The 18,368-nt window shown below is 33.2% G+C and overlaps 1 protein-coding gene across 3 annotated transcripts in view; it reads right to left on the reverse strand.

Moving 5' to 3' along the window:
• Positions 1-18,368, reverse strand: part of LNPK (lunapark, ER junction formation factor) — a 66,208-nt gene that overhangs the window by 35,290 nt on the left and 12,550 nt on the right. For all 3 annotated transcript variants that reach the window (XM_070508144.1, XM_070508145.1, XM_070508146.1), the window contains 2 exons: positions 9,685-9,743; positions 2,591-2,631 (listed from right to left, as the gene is read on the reverse strand). In XM_070508144.1, the coding sequence (XP_070364245.1) occupies positions 2,591-2,631; positions 9,685-9,743 (100 nt within the window). The remainder of the gene's footprint in view (positions 1-2,590; positions 2,632-9,684; positions 9,744-18,368) is intronic.

The following is an 18,368-nucleotide window of genomic DNA, read 5'->3' on the forward strand; positions in this document are numbered from 1 at the left end:
TGATTCTTAAGCTTTAATTCTCAGAGAATTATAACACTTCTTCCCATGTTCCCAATTTCTTAACTGATTTTTCTCAAGATTTTAAAAAACAAATTTCCTGAGAAATGCCACAAAGAAGTACCATAGAAAAACATTATTCTGGAAAAAGCACAGCATGTTCATGAAGCCACTTAAACAGGTCATCTTGACTCGTTTTGATGGATCTTGATTTTGAACTGTTTAGATGAGAAGCTTATGGATGCAGAGGGATTATCTATTGAACAGTGACTTTTTAAAAAAACAAAAAGTTTTTTTAAAAGACCACAAAATACGTGAGTGGCAAAATGCATACATCCAGAACTGGGAGTGTTTTCGATAACTAAAGTTTAACTTCTAGCTTTATTTTAATAAGTAAATACTTAGATTTAGCTCTTAGATTCAAAACATTGTTGTCACTCGTTTTTCTAAGAAATTTGACTTTTTAATCAACTGATAATTCAAGTTTATTGTTACAAATTACACTTTTACAAATTACAAATTACATTACAAATCTATACAGATTAAAGAGATGCATCCCTAAGGAAACCACCTCTAATAAAACATCAAGTAGTAAGTATAACTTGTATTAATTTTGTTAATGAAAGAAAAGGGTTAGGAATTGAATAATTTTAGACTGATAAAGTTTTTTTTCTTCAGGTATTTCAAAACAATAAAAGTATTTTTAAATCTATAAATGTAGAGTTTAAACTTAAACATCAATAAACAAGATCAGTTTTGATTACATTTAGCTTTTGCTCAAAAGCAACGTCCCTTCTTTTTCCTCTCATCACCAGCACAATCATTAGCTAGCACTGTGCTCCTTACTAACTCACACTTAACACCTATTGTTCTAAACAAAGTATAAAGCTACTCAAACAAAGCAGTTCTGGCCAGGAACTAGTTCCCAGTAGCAACAGTATAATAACCACAATGGTCAAGTCAACGCAAATTGTGTTCCCTAATTAATAAAATGAGTTAGAGCAGCCAACTTCTTTTTTTAATCATACTGCAAGAGAAATGCCATACTGAACTATTCTGTAATATCGATGCCTCATGAACCATTTAGATATACACAACTATTGAACCCTGAACTGAATTTCCAACTGTCAGGCGTAGATAGAGCATCTTTTATGTTGTGATTCCTTTAAGGGCTATTAAACAAGTAAACAGCCTGGCCTGCCCTTTCACAGCATTTACCAAGTCTGCTCTGTTACTCTATTGAGAGTTTTTCCCCAATCATATGTTCTCCAAGTTTCTGTTTTCTAGTCATGTGATGCCACTGACACTGGGTCAGCTTCTCATCACCTAGAATTTTTTATTTTCTTTTGTTTCTTTTTTCTTTTTTCTTTGGCTTCCTCCTTGTCTTCGCTACCTTAGTCAGTATTTCTCCATTTTGGTACAAGTCGGGCTTGGCTCTGATCACCACTGCCAGTTCTTCTTTTTTATGACATCACCAAACCAAACCAATAATATCACAACTTCTCTATCACTGAGAACCATCAGTATTTCCTCACTTTGAATTTCTGGCTGTTCCATAATGTACAGAATGCCAGAAATATAATAAGATATAATAGGAATATATGTTTCAACTCAGGCCCATCAAAAATGTCAATGTAATTTTGCTAAATACCTCACAGAACACTGAAGAAGCATCAAACAAACAAAAAGATAAAGAATCCTTTCAGAATTAAAGTTCCTTTATTTTTCAGGTACTTAAAACCCTCAGAACAATTTTTGACACTGATCTTAACCCTCATAATTTTCACTAGTTTCACACATAATTGTTACTTATTACGTGTTAGACTAAAATACATTGAATTGATCATTTGTATCTGACTAAATTTCATTAAGTAAGTTTCCATATAACATGATATTGCTAGTAATTACCATTTGCATACTTCAAAAATAATTATATGAAAAAAGCATATGCAAATTCAAGTCAAACATCAACTTCAATTCACTTATTAGAGACCATCATATATCAGCCTCTATATATCTAGGGCCCTTCCTCTCTTACTTTTGGCCCTCTTTCCAACACATCGGAAGGATGGCCCCCCAATAGATACCCATGTGATCAGCGTTGCTGATAGAAAACGGAAGAAATCAAAGAAAAGAATTTTCCATCTCTCTTCCCCTTTTCTTCAGCCTTTTCATGTTAAATTTGTCTTCTACAACCAATCTTCTTGATTCTCTCTCTCCCAGCCTACCGCATCAAGAAAACCTGAGAACTGACATATGTAGATATTTGGTCTTTTTTTGGCCCTAATAATCAATCTAGACACCCACCTTTTTACCAATGTTCTCATTTAGTCCTCCAATATGATTCATTTACTTACTTCTCAGCTTCCAACTGACATAGATTCTCAGAATCTCAAAAGTCCATCTAACTACTTTTTCCTGTCAATCACTATTAACTAGCAAAAATATTCATAATTTAGCTTCATCATTAAAATGCTATCTAAAAGCATACTTCTTCCTTGGAGAGTCATTACTTACAACATATAAACATTAATTATTCAGTTCTTAATTTATTAGTTTCATATAAATTAACTTTAAATAAAAGTTAACTTACGATTTTTTTCTTCTGGGATTTTAAATCATCCAATGCTTCATCTAGAAAACAAGATTTAAATCAAAGCTAAATCAGATATTAAGATAATGAGATATAAGAAAAAATCATGCCAAATGACATACATTAAAAAACCACAAGAAAACTTTCTCATTTTAGGATTTCTCGCTGATGTGTATAAACAAATATTACCTCAATCTTTACTCATATATATTTCATATTTTTGCCTATTTTATATACTGCAAGCTAAGTAGGGAAAAATGGACTTTACGTAGAATAAAATACCTTTCCAAATTTAAAAAGATACATATTTTTAAATGTTTTCAGAAACATTACTATTATTTCTTCTTCCTTTCCACATCTCCTTCAACATCTCACTCACGTTAACTTCAAAATTAATACCCAAATCTCTTTTCATACATTGGTAATAAAAGTGTTCTCTCTTTGTTTATAAGGAAGAAGTGCATAACTTTTTAAATTACTCAACCTTTAAGATATTGAGCGCTAATAAGGAAAACCTTTTGAAAATCGATAGTATTATACCTGAGGAAGGATTCAAAAAGGAAGGGGATACTTTTCAAAATTAAACTGTTCTAAGGTGTGCCTGCTTATTTAGGTTGGCATGGTGGAACATGAAGAATTATTTCAAAGAATATCATTTGTGAATGTCAAACATATACTTTACAAATTTATCTTAGGTTTCTAGTCTTTCTCTAGAAATATTTAACTGTACAATTGGGAATGCAATTCCAGCTGGAAAAAAGAAAGAGTCAGAACTTGATTTAAACATTTTTGCAAACAGAATTTAAATAACTGTTCTTAATTTTTAATCAAGTTTATAAATAAAACTGTTATCTCTTCATTGAAGTTTTGGGGTAGCAAACATATGAACACCCAATTCAAAGTAAAAGTATGTAAAACTCCAAAGAAATACAAACTTATAAAATGATAATTTTACTATAAAATTTTTTTTCAAAATATATTAAGTAGTCTTTAATGTGCTAGCAGACTTATTACTAAAGAGGAAAAAAAACCTGCTGACATCTTTAAAAAGAATAGTCATCTTTAGTTAGCTAAGACCAAGCCAAATATCTATCCTTTAATCCACAGGTCAGCAAACTTTTTCTGTGAAGGGCCAGACAGTGACTATCTTAGGCTTTATGGACCAACAGGTAAAATCAAATTGGTTATTTTAAAGCAAAAGAGAAAACAAATTTCCACAAACTTTTTATTGACAAAATTCAAATTATATAGTAATAATTGAGTTTAATTTTTTGTAATACAGGTCTACCAATGAAAAGGAAGAAATTATTTTCTTTTGGGTAGGAGGATAAAATTTCACTTAATTGAGGTTCAAAGCTAGTGTTCCCTATTATCACAATTGATTGCAAATGTTAATCTGTTAATGTTGATCTGTAATGAGATTTTATGCATTTGATTATCAAAAATTTTCTTTCACACAGATAGGTACTGCTAAAGGTTGAAATCAATCCACAACCACATGATTTAATTTATTGTATGGAAGGTACCCATAGAATTCTTTAGATTCTTGATATTTGCCTGTTATCATGTCATTACACTGCAAATTAATCACTTCCAAGTGAAGATTAGTGGAAGCTGCTCAATTGTACAGTTAAATGGATTTTGAAATATGGAAATTTCCTTTGCACTTGCATGAAGTCTGAAAAACACTGCTGGAACTGGCAGTTTGAGCTCAGATAATGTATCTGCTACACTGTGTTAGAATGGAGATCTTGCTTCTTGTTTTGACTTTTCATAGCTCTTTTTAAAAAATTACTTTTTGTGATTACAATGCTATTTGTTTCCTAAATAACTTTACGGCAGTATAGGTTTCCCACATAAGCAGTGTTTTCTCTTGCAATCTTAGGCTGAATTCATTAAGAACGACCCTCAAGTCTGCAGCAAAAGCTAATTTCCAAAGCCAGTCAGTGTTCAATCATAGTGATTGAAGAGGATTCTTCTCATTCAGAAAAATTTCAGTCTGAGCTCGGAGCTCAAAATATCACAGTAAAGCTTTACCATTGCTATGCCATCAAGCTGCTGCGTAGTAGGGCAGGTCAAGATATTCAGCCTCTACTTCTGATAAAAGTTTACATAACTGACGACAGTTAAGTCCATAAGAGCAAATGAAGTTCTCCATTAACATTACTACCTCAAGAACACATGATAGGTTTAAACACGCTCTGCAAAGTACCTGCTGTCAAATAACACAGTGAATAACTGTAGGTTTTAACACCTTAGAGTTCACAAGCTTTATAAATTAACCCGACTAAGCCTTTTTCTGCTACTCATCTACATTTACCACCAAGAGTTGTAATACATCTTAGCAGATTCCACTTCAGGTTGTACCGTTTTTTCAACTTTGAAAATATTCTCTCCTGGAGTGGTTCCACACATACTATTCATAGAGGCTAATTCTTCAGCCACTTCAAGCTCAGTACTGACTCCTCAAATAAACTACAATTGAGTGGTATTGGTAACATCTGTCAACTCATCTACAGCCAAGGAAGATCACTTGAAATTATTTGCCTTGTTTTTAAATTGACTATGATGCTTTCAACATTCTCAATTCTTTAAGAAATTTTTCTTGCCAAAAGGCTACTACTCAAGCAAGTATATTTTCTCTGAACACACTTCCTAAGCTGCTGCAATCAAATGCAATTTCATGAACTCGCCATTGATTAATGGCTTTCTTTGCTTCACAAATAAGCCACTCAGAAACTTACTTTGGTCAAAGTTCCATTTTCATCTTTTATTTTTATGAAGAAATTCTGCTATGATGAGATATTCCATTTTAAATGCTCTAATTTTTCTGGACATTGCTTTTTTGTGAGTTAGGAATATCATGTTGAGTACTTAGTATGGTAATGTCAATGTATAGGAGCATTCTTTTAGCACAGCTGTAATATCATTGCATAATAAACACAATACTTTGCATTTTGATAAAAATTAGTCCACCTTCCATTGCTCCCCTAAAAGTGCAACATTCAAAGTCCAATTTTCTCTTCTTTTCTTGTTTTCACATGATGAGTATGAGCTGGTAATAAAAAAATAAAGTGTCGCAATACAGCAACATACATGGTACCTGAAAGGCTGTCAAGTCAAAAACGTGTCACTATGATTTGTTGTGCATCCTGCAACAGTCTGAAGTGTTGAGAGCACCATATGCACTCTGTCCAAACTCCTCAACTCTGCCACTATGGAATGAAAGCAGCTATAGACAACATGTAAATAAATGGGCATGGCTGTGTTCCAATAAAAACAGAAATTTGAATTTCACACAAATTTAAATGTCACAAAATATTATTTTTTGAATTTTTTCAATGATTTAAAAATGTAAGAACTATTCTTAGATCATGAGCCATGCAAGGTGGTGGGTAGGACTTGCCTCACAGGCTATAGTTTGCCAACCCTCACTTTAATGTACACTAAGTTCAACTTGTAAAACAGGAAATAAAACTAATAGAAAACAAAAAGCAAGGACATAACCAATAGCTTCAGGCTTAAATATATATATATACATATGTTGTACCTGACTTCATGCTAAAAAAAAAATGTGTAATACTGCAAGACAATCTTTTATGAAGTCTACTTTAAGTGTGCAAGCAATTCAAACAAATTAGTAAAATTTTTTAAGTGAAAAAATCCCTGAAATAAACTTTTAAAGCAAAAACATCCCTTTATATAACAGCCACATCCTGAAATGCCTATTTGTAAATTAAAATATTTGCTCATTCGATTTCCTCAGAGAAGTAATTCCAAGGACTCTTTTAAATATCATTGGAAAAATACCATACGCTTAATTTCCTTAATCTGATAAAAAGCATCAATGTTTTTTTAACTACAGGAAACATCATATTTTTATGGTAAAAATTAAAAGCTTTTCCACTGAAATCAGGAACTAGACAACTATATCTGGTATTTCCACTTCAATTCCATATTATACTGGGTCCTAACCCACTAAATAAGGCAAGAAAAATTTAAAAGGCAAGAAAAATAAAAAAGAATAAGGATTGGAAAAGAAAAATTAGTACCATCAGCCGACATGTATATAACACTTTGCAATTTTTACATGCTTTCACAAATAATACTCATAACAGCCCTGCCAAAACAAAATATTTGTTTCCATTTTATAAATTAGGAAACTGAGGTTTAGAGAATTTGTTTGCAGGACAAGAAGATGGACAGTGTGGCTGAAGCAAAAGAGAGAAAAAGGAGAGTGGAAGCAGATAAAGTTAGAAAAATGAGCAGAAGTCAGAAAGCTGGGATAAGGAATCAGATTTTACTCTGGTTGCAATAGAAAGCAATTAGAGAATTTTAAGCAGAAGAGACACAACATCTGATTTATACCTTAAAAATAGACTTGTTAGGAAGCCACTGCAGTAGTGCAAGAGATGATGATGACCAGAAGGAGAATTGAAGTAGTAGTAAAGAAAGTTAGAAGTGGTCAGATTCCAGATAATTTTGGAGGTAAAGATGATGGGACTTTGAAAGGGAGAGAGAAATGCATGGTAGATTAAAGGGAATATGGAGTCAAGATAGAGCTTTTTTCCCCCAGAGGATTGTACTGAGGCAGGATTAAAGCCAACAGGGACAATCCAATAGAAAGTGATGATGCAAAAGAGAGGACAATCATAGGAAGAGATAACCATGACAAATAAAAATGGCAAGCAACAGGATATGTTGGACTATAAGAGGAAGTCATTCAGTGTAAACCTAATTCTGCCTGCTTTGTTTTTCCAAAAGGACCTGACATGGCCATTGAGCCTGCATTGTATATCTGCTTTAAGCATTTGCTATGTCCCAAAGACAACAATAAATGGCCTTAAGATAAAGGTGCAACTTCCCCCACATTGGCATTTCCTTAAGGGTAAGCATCTCTCCCTAGGCTAGGAACTGATTCCTGTGACCACCCAGCTTGAGACAACAAACTTGCCACCCTGCTGTGTCCACCGAGACCAGCAGACCTACCACCTGCTGTGTCCATCAATCGCTGTGCCAAGAGAGCAGCCTCATAATTACTGTAAAAGGGACATTTCAATCATATGTGAAACCTTCTCTTTGAGGGTATATAACCACTCTGTACACCCCACTTCTTTGGTGCCCTTTCTTCCTTGGGGAAGGAAAGCCCCAGGCTATACAATCCTCACATTTGGCTCAGAACAAACTCACCCCAATTTTCATTTATAGATTGGTTATGGATTATTTTTGTTGACAACCACAAGGGCAAAGTTCTTGAGATGTCCAGAGTATCTAGAATCCAGAGCATAAATGGAGGGCTTAGGCACAGATGGGATCAAGGTCAGTCTTTCAGAATATCATGAAGGATGACAACACACTGAGTAACAGATGGACTTAACTTGATGTATTTGGTGGTAGAGGTAGCTCTCATCTGTTAATATCTATTTTCTCTATAAAGTGAGACAAACAGGTGACAGTGGCCAGGTAGATTTTGTGGGGGGGTTTTTTGTGGCTTTTGAATTTTTTTTGGTTGGTTGTTTTTATTTTGGTTTGGTTTTTGGTAGGGAGGCAGGTATTAGTGATTTAAGGAGAAATACAATCTCAAACAATGCTTTCAAAGAAAAAAAAAGTGAATTTCCTAGGGAACTAACTGTAAAATAGAACTGTGTAGTACTGTTGACTGCACATTTGATATTTGCAATCATAGATTTAAAATAAGTCTGGTCAGCACACTGTATGATTTTCTTCTAACAAATTTTAGCTTTTCTGATGCAGGCATAGATTAAATATATAAATGTTTTTAACCAGGATAAGGTTTTGCCAGTCAAAGATTAAGCATTTAATTGTAATTAAACAAGGTACAGTTTGCAAGATTAGTAGGATGATAAGAGGGACAAAGGAGTCAAGAGTGTCTGCAAGGGGCTGGCCCCATGGCCGAGTGGTTAAGTTCACATGCTCCGCTGCAGGCGGCCCAGTGTTTCGTTGGTTCGAATCCTGGACGCGGACATGGCACTGCTCATCAAACCAAGCTGAGGCAGCGTCCCACATGCCACAACTAGAAGGACCCACAACAAAGAATATACAACTATGTACCGGGGGGCTTTGGGGAGAAAAAGGAAAAAATAAAATCTTTAAAAAAAAAAAAAAGAGTGTCTGCAAGAGATGGTCATTGGGCTAGACCACAGAAACTAAACTGAGCAGGAGACAAGTGATGAGCAAGGAGGGCAGTTTGAAAGTCATATATCTGTATGAACCTTACTTGGATCTTGAGTCAAACAAAATATTTTTTAAAGCAAAGGACATGAGATAATTGGAAATTTAATATTTTTATATTAAATATTTTGACACTAAAATTCTTTTTTAGGTATGATAATATATTGTGCTTTTTTTTAAAGTCTGTTATGAATAGATATATCTGGGGTATACTTCAAAATAGTACAGGAAGTGAAGAAGTGGATGAGGGTAAAAATGAAACAAGATTGACCATGGGTTGATGATTATTTAGGTTGTATGATAGGTATATGAGGGTTCATTATACTATTCAGTCTACTTTTGTATACCTTTGAAATCTTCCATAATGAAAAGTTAAAATAAGAAAAACGTCACACATAAAGTTCATTTTAAATGAAATCTGCATCTTTGATTAATTACAACTCATAGTTTTAAGACCTGAAAATCTTTAAAATCTGTACATACACACAACAAATACAGAAGGAGGTTTTATCATAACTTGTACATTTCAACAAAAACAAAAGCCTAGGGGCTGTGAGGTTAACGAGAATGGTGCAATTAATAGAAAAAATCAAAGATATGTAATTATACTTTATTCCATAGTAACATAAGTTTTCTATAAAGATTAATTTAACAAATATAATTTCTCAATTTAAAGAAATGAATTGTGTAAAAAAAATTCTAAATGAATAAGACAGAAATAATACGAATGAAAAACAGAACCATCCTGATCACTCATAACCTTTCTTATGCTTTAATCAACTCTTGAATATTTACCATGTCATTTCAACATACCATTTCACAAACTGCCATTCAATTACAAACAATGCACTATCAGATGGGTTTTTTAAATGTATTTATAAAAACTAAGAAATTAAACTTACTATTTCTTTCTGTTCTCTTGGAAAAGAAGAAAATAAGCACTGTTCTTATGCTCCAGATTCTACAAAGGAAGTAAAATTCAGAAACAAAAACGATCATTAGGATAAATGAATAAAAAGGCATATAAAATGAAAACAAACACACATTTCCAATTTGAGTTAGGTACATTGTTTCCCTTTATATTTTGAAAATCAAAAAGTACTCCTTTCAGAGACCATCAGAAAGTCTACCGGTGCTTTCAAAGGAGACAAAATCTCAATCTAAAATCCATGGACTTTCTGAGGGTCCCTCTGAATCGCAAAATCGCCTTTGTATGTATAATTGCATTTCTTTGGAAAGGCCATTGCTTTCATCATTCTCAAAGGGGTCTATGAACCCCTCAAAAATTAAAAACAAATTATAGAATGCCTTCTAAGTAAATATCAACTCCAAAAATTTGTCTAATCCCATGCATCAAAGTAAAAAGGAGGTTTTACAAATCCAGAGCATTATACAAATATAAGTTGCTGCTCCTTCCTTATTATTTAACATTGGAGAGATCTGGAGCTTTCTGGAGGGTAAAAAAAATCTTACCTTCAAATAAATACTGATAAAGTAAACTCAGCTAAACAGTTCCTTCCTAAGATTTTATGAGGATAAGTCTTTAGGCTTTGCATTAGTAAGACATCAAATTATATTAAAAGAAAATCAAAGAATGATCCTAATCACCAGCTTGTCAAAGTCATCTCTTAAATTCAGTGTAAATATAGCAAATATGTCTTTCTCCATAGAACACAGCAGAATAAGTATAAAAACATTCATCATGTTATAAAAGAAATACATTGTATTTGAATATAAATTCAGATAATAAGTATGAAAATTAGTTCTCCATTGAAATATATCATTGCTCTTCTTGGGAGTCAGCCTGTAGGGCAGGCAACAGTGAACTCTATCTCCTGGTATTCACACCTTGGTGTAGTCCTCTCTCACCAGTGTTGGTCTGTGTGACCAACAGCATATGGCAGAAGTGATCGTATGTCACTTCAACATTAGATTATAAAAGACTGCAGCTTTCATCTTGGAACTCCTCTTCCACTCACTATCTTTCTCTCTCTTGGATTACTCGGCCTGAGAGAAGGCAACTGCTATGACACAAGGACATTCAGGGAATTCCATAGAAAGGCCCACGTGGTGAGGAACAAAGATCTCTGGCAAACAGCCAGTGAGGAGCCGAGGCCTGCCAACAACTGCGTGTGTGAGCTTAGACTCCAGCCTTAGTTAAGCCTTGAGGTGACTGAAGCCTCAGCCAACAGCTTAACTGTAATTTACATACAAATAAAAGACCCTGAGTCAGAACCACCCAACAAAGCTGCTCCCACATTCCTGCCCCTCAGGAACTGTGGAGATGATAAACATTTATTGTTTTAAGCTACTAAATTCTAGGGCATTTTGTTACACAGCAATAGATAACTAATACATGCTTTTTATATTGTGATGATTTATTTTTAGGATATGAAAACACCAAACAACCAGTACCAGATTGCTATATGGTCCTTGGACAACTATTTAAGCAATACAGACACTGAACATTGTCCTTATCAAGGGAAGGGCGATGACAGAAGAGGTTAACCGTACTGCTCATAACCCTCAAAGGATCCTACGATAGTAGAAAAGTCCCATACTATTTCTCCACTGCAAAGCCACTGAAACAGTGGCAAGCTGATAGAGATGACTTAGAAAAAAAGTACAGGGAAAGAAAATAGAGACACAGGAGAAGGAATTGCAGAGATGGTAGCTATAATTCTGTAAGAAATCAGTAAATTTCCTTAAACGAGTAGATACTTTTTTAATAGTGTATATAATTTTCAAAGGGTAGAAACTACAAGAATTGAAATATATTCCCTTACTTCAGAATAAAACTCACTAATGCCCCACTTTGTGAACAATAAATTCTCCTGTTCGTTTTTATCACAACTACTACTGGAGGAAATGAGCTGACAAACAATACATATTTCCATGCGTCAAGTCTTCAAGACTTTAAAAGGTAGAACACATAGAATTAGTTATTTTTTAAAGCTAAATTAAATTCTTTTGTATTTTTAAAATAAAATTTAGAAAAAGAATTAAAGTATTTTAGAAATCTATATTCTAATTATCCCAATAAAGGTTTTGCTCTCCCAATAATTAAATATAACTTATAAAAATACAGCAACATGTTTTGTGAAGATGTTACAATACTATTACTGACACCTACTTTGAGAATAGTGGCATAATCCCCATTTCCTCCTTCTCTTCTTAAAAATCATCCAAACAAGGAGAACAAAAACAAAAACATAAATTCCTTTTCTGATAAAATTAAGATAGAGCTAAAACACAGCCCTCAAAATATGTGGAAGGGCTCGCAAAAGCAATGGAGATGATGTAGGGGCTGAAAACAGTGGAAGAAGAGAAGGAAAACTGCTTCTCTCACAAAGAGGTAGCAAGATAAACTTCTCAAAGTGTAAAGCCTAAAATCCATGTTTATAACAATGAGAATGAGATACACATGCTACAGGCAGAAACTCCTCAGTTTGGTTCCCACAATGAAACAGAGAAGACAGAGCTTAAAGGAAATCATTCAGGAATGCACTATTTACAAAGAACACTCTATTTCTATGGCAGCAGGAGAGAAAAGAGGTTTTCTATTACAAAAAAAATACAGTAGCCTAACTCTATTGGCTGGGGAAAAATAAAAGCTGAACAAACTAACACACTTATTCTTGGATCATAAGGAAAATTCTAGACAGCCTGGAACATAGGAAGACACACCTCCATACTCACACACACTTCCTACAAATAACTAGGCCAAAGTAAACATACTACATAGTTAGAGATTTTTTCACAGTTATAAAAACCAAAAGCAAAATAGAAAATTATGTTTCAAAACTTAGACTGTCTTTCATTTCAATAAACATAAGTGAGCTAAACTCACCAGAGGAAAACAAAAAGACTGTCAGACTGGATCATAAAACAACATCCAAGCCTACAATGTAAACTGACATCTAAGTGGTTTTGAAGGTTGAAAACAAAACAAAGGGCAAAAGTATACTAGGCAAATACAAACAGAACAAGGGTTGTGATCTTAATACCCTACAAGGTTGAACTTGAGATCCCTCAAAAAAAAACTTTAAACTAAAAAAAGGTCACGTTATAGTGTAGTGTTAAGAAGGACGCAGTTCCTTTCCAACGAATGGTGCTGGAGCAATTAGGCATCCATGGGCAAAAAAACCCCAGAATCTCAACACGAACCTCACCCCTTATATAAAGATTAACTCAAAGTGGACTATGAACTTAAATGTAAAATGTTAGAAGGAAAAAAGCATTAAAACAAAAAGCAAAGAAGAAAATCTTCAGGACTTACAGCTAGGGAAGTGTTCTTAACAACAAAAGTGCAATCCAGAAAAGGAAAAATTAATAAACTTTCTCTGCAAAAGACCTTATTAAGAGGATGAAAAGACAAACTATAAAATGGGAAAAAATATTTGCAAATCATATAGTGAGCAAAGAACTTATATCTCCAATATATAAAGAACTCTCAAACCCAACAGAAAAAGGACTAATAATCCAATTAGAAAACTAAAAGATACAAACAGACATTTCACTGAAGAGGAGATACAGATGGCAAATAAACACACGAAAAGATGTTCAACATCATTAGCCATTAGGGAATGTAAATAAAAACCACAATGAGATATCACTACATACCCATCAGAATGATTAAAACAGAATAGAAAACAGTGATAATACTAAACGTTGGCAAGGATGTAGAGAAACTAGATCACTCACACATAACTAGTAGAAATGTAAAAAGTACATCTACTCTGAAAAAAAGTTCAGCAGTTTCTTATAAAACTAAACATGTACTTACCATATGCCCAGAAATTGCACTTTTGGACATATACCCCAGACAAATGAAAACTTACGTTCAGCAACACCTGTACACAAATGTTCATAACAGCCTTATATGGAATAGCCAAAAACTGGAAACTATTCAAATGTCCTTCAACAGGTGTATGATTAAACAAACTGTGGCACATTAATACCATGGAATACTACTCAGCAATAAAAAGGAACTGCCGATACACTTAACATCTTGGATGGATCTCAAGAATATGCTGAGTGAAAAAAGCCAATTTCAAAAGGTTACATACCATGTGATCCCATTTTATAACATTCTTGAAATGACAAGATTATGGAGATGGAAAATAGACTAGTGGGTGGCAGGAGTGAGAAATGGAGCAGGTGGAGGAGGGTTGGTATGACTACAAAGAGGTGGCAAAAAGAAGCCTTGTGGTTTTGGAACAGTTCTAGATCTGAATTGTGGGGTAGTTACATGAAGCTACACGTGTGATAAAATTTCACAGAAATATAAAACACACACACAAATGAGTGGTATGTAAAACTGGTAAAATCTGAATAGGCTTTGTGAATTGAACCAATGTCAATTTCCTGGCTGTGATATTTTACTATAGTCAAGATGTTACCATTGGGGAAGGCTGGGTGAAGCGTGCACAGGACCTGCTTATACATCTTTTTTTTTTTTTTTTGCAACTTCCTGTAAATCTATAATTATTTCAAAATAAAAAAGTTTTTTTTTAAAGGATGTGTTTACAATGGAGATATAACAGGAATATCTATTCATCAAACAGCAAAGCATCAACATTCATAAAGCAAAACTAAAGAAAATACAGAGAGAAGTAGAAAGATATTGTTATTAGGATACAGAATGAGATAGTTCTCATTGAGAATATTAAACTCTGTGTACTTAAAAAAAAAGAATACATCTTTAAGTGTTCATAAAACACAACTGACCAAATAGCATGCCAGCAAAATAAAGTTTCAACAAATTCAAAGAAGTAGAAATATGACTCAACAGTATTCTCTGAAAGCAATACAATAAAACTACAAATAGTAATTAAGCCAAAAACCAAACATATAAACACACATTTGCCACCTGGAAATAACACTTAGATTACAAAAACTAAAAAAAAGAAAAAGAAAAAGAAAAAAATTATGATATCTAGAAAACAACCAAAGTAAATTACTACATATCAGGACCTGTGGGATAACATTAAAGCAGCGGTCAGAAAATATCACGGCCTCAAATACATATGCGTACAGTGTCTTGTGTTAATAAGTAAGATGAAAATAAATATATTAAGCATTCAATTTAAGTTACAAAAATAAAATAAAGCTAAGGAAAAGAAAAAAGAATTAACAAAAATAAGTAATTTTTTAAAAGCTGGTTCTTTGGGAGAAAAAAAGTATGTAAACAACTAATACAAAGATAGAAAATAAAAATAAGGAAGCAATAGTCATAGATACAAAGAAAATTTTAAAAATCAGTAAGAGGCAATGATGACTACTACTATTACAACACTATGTAAATACATTTTAAAACTGTAGAAAAGGTAATTTATATATAGAGATAATTTTTAACAAAACACCTTGGAAGAGACAGAAAACTTACAAGATTAACCACTATTGAATTTTTTTTTTTTTTAAGGATTGGCACCTGGCCTAACAACTGTTGCCAATCTTTTTTTTTTTTTCCTGCTTTATTTCCCAAACCCCCCTGGTACATAGCTGTATATCTTAGTTGCAGGTCCTTCTAGTTGTGGGATGTGGGACGCTGCCTCAACGTGGCCTGATGAGCAGTGCCATGTCCGTGCCCAGGATCAGAACCCTGGGCCACCGCAGCCGAGCGCACGAAATTAACCACTCGGCCACGGAGCCAGCCCCACTACTACTGAATTTTAAAAGTTAAGAGCTACCCTCTATAAAAAGCACCAAGCCCAAAAGATTTCAAAAGGAATACTACCAAACCTGTAAAGGACAGATAATGCCAGTACTATTTAAACTGTTCCAGAGCATTAAAAAATACAGAAAAGCTTTCAGATGTCTTTATAAAATGATTACAACTATGAAAGTAGAAATTTTCCTGGAAATCAAGATTTCAATATTTGAATTCAATATTTAATATAATTCGTCACATCAAGAGACGTAAGATAAAAAAATCATACAGCTATTTCCATGGATGATAGAACAGCATTCAACAAAATTCAACAATCTTTCTTGATCTAAAAGAAAACTAAATAAAATATGAATGGCTAGAAAATTCCTTAATGTGATAAAATATATCTGTCTCAATCCCAAAGTCAGAATAATGCCCAGTGGGGAAACATCAGAAGGATTCCCAAGGAACAATTCAAGGATGTCCACTATTTTTTCTATAACTTAACATTGTCCTGAAGGTGTTAGCCAACACAATTAGCCAAGAAGAAAACCTCAGACAAAAAATCTGAGAGGAGGTGTTAAAATTATTGCTGTTTACAAATGATATGACTGCATACTTGGAAACTCTCAAAGAATCGACTGAAAAACTTATTAAAAACAAGACAATTATTGTAGTTGAATACAAAATTAGTATAGAAAATCAGTAAGCTCATAAATACAATTAGTTCCAAGACATATTTAAAACTCTTTCTTAATTCACATTCATCAGATCACTACAGTTTCTCTTTTCTGAATGAAACTGATGCTATTTGCAACATTAGTACAGCATGAATTTCTGTTAAATAATACCTAGTGACTTGAACTATAAAATTACAAACGTGTTCTAACGGAAATACTTGGAGCCTCAATATAACAGAACCACACTCTAGATAGAGTAAACATTTTAAGTCCTTAATATTCAGTGTTTTACTGTACTAAAATTAAAAATGCTAAAAGTTAAAATATAGCAGAATACCTAAAACTCAACCAATATAATCAAACCTTTCTCACTTTTACTAAAGGATTAACATTCCATAAACCTCTGATAGTTTTTCACCAACGTTCATAATATGAAGCATTTTTCACCTATTTAGTCCTTTCTGCCAAACTTAAGGGTTCTCTTTCCAACAACCACTTAAGTCCTACTCAATTTACTGCAATGTTTTTAGATGAGATTTAGCAATATATAAAGCTAAAAATGAAAAGATATACAGGTCTCAATATTTATAACTATGTTGACTATTTTGTCAGTTTATTCAACCGTCAAAGGCTCTAGCAAGAATTACCTTCACATTCAGACAAACTAATAATAATTATTTATTTTGGTATAAGGAGTAAGGCAGGAATCAAGCTTTGTTTATTTTACTTTTTTGGATATAACTTAACACCATTTTCCCCCAACAATTTGAAATGTCACCTTTATTATATATAAAAACCATACATAAAAATTCCTTTTGGGATTTATTTCTGGATTCTTACGGCTCTTTCTTTGGTCTGTGGCTCTCCTTATTTACCATAGCAAACTTTTAATTAATGAAGTTTTATAATGCAAGTTATTATTATTGTTTTATCATTATTTACAATAATTTTTATTATTATTATGAAGTCTTTTGATGCCTGGTAAACCTCTGCTTCTCATTCCTCTTCTTTTTTATAATTTTCAAGACTATTCTTATTTGCTTATTTTTCCATTAAAAATTATGGAACAAGCATGCCAAGATTTTTTAAGTATTACTGGTATTTTATTGTGATCATACATTTTTAGATTAATTTAGGGAGAACTCATCTCATTACAATACAGAGTCTTCCCATTCAAGAATAGTATTTGTCTCTTAGTTATGTCTCAATACACAATTCTTTAAGTACAAAATTCTATCAAGTGACTATCAATATTCAAATAACTATCAATATTGCAAAAGGGATGCTTGCAAAATGATTTTCTTACCTACCAAACCTAAGAGTAAATAGTCTCCTTAATATCAAGAGATGTTCACAGATATCTTCTCCTTTAAGAGTCGAGTATAGTTGATGAGCGATACTTTGTATTTTTATTAGAGTGTCATGAAACAAATGTTTAACTTTCCTCAAAAGGCTACAAATTATGTTCGTCAACCTTCCAGCTGGATTGAAGAAACATCTATTACAACTAGTTGGAAGAAGCAGGACTGGGAAGGAGGCATAAAAACTGTCTAAGATCAAAGTTCTCTCCTCAAATGGCTTTCAATTTAAGTAGAAAAATAAGAAAAGAAACAGAGACAGGACCACCTTCTTCATTTCCTTTGCTTAAAATTCTTCCCTCATAATCCCATTTAAGAGGCAAGAAAAAACCCAAACAAAAAAACACAGAGGGGAAACATGGTTAAATCCTCTGGGAAAGAAAACATTTTACGTGAGTTGATCTCTGAAATGACTGTATACAGAATGGAATTTCTAGAAAGTTATAATCTGTAAGAATAAGGGATCCAGGAGTAAAAGTCTGTAAGATTGCTTGTAGAGTTAGTTAAGGGTAGAGACAAAACTTAATGGTTGTTCACTCAGAAAACGAACCAACTCCGAAGGCAATGCATGTCTGCCAGAATAATGTAGAAATACAAGATTTTAACTGTAACCCAAACCTTCCCTTACTATGCAGCACAGCTTTAATGAGTCCTATGAAATAAGCTCAGCATTTAGATTAAAATTTCAGTTTCAGTAACAGCTGAAAAGATCAGAGATATAAAGATATTATTGAATCTGAAAGGCAGAAAAACAATACCCTGAAATCACACCAAGTTACTCCATATTACACCCTAAAAATAAGATATAATAAAATCTCAAAGCATCTTAAATAGAATACTGATTTTCTACCATAAAACATAACTTTGGAATAGTTATGGTTACGTAATATACATTC

Source organism: Equus asinus, chromosome 4 (assembly GCF_041296235.1).
Source record: "Equus asinus isolate D_3611 breed Donkey chromosome 4, EquAss-T2T_v2, whole genome shotgun sequence".
Taxonomy (NCBI): domain Eukaryota; kingdom Metazoa; phylum Chordata; class Mammalia; order Perissodactyla; family Equidae; genus Equus; species Equus asinus.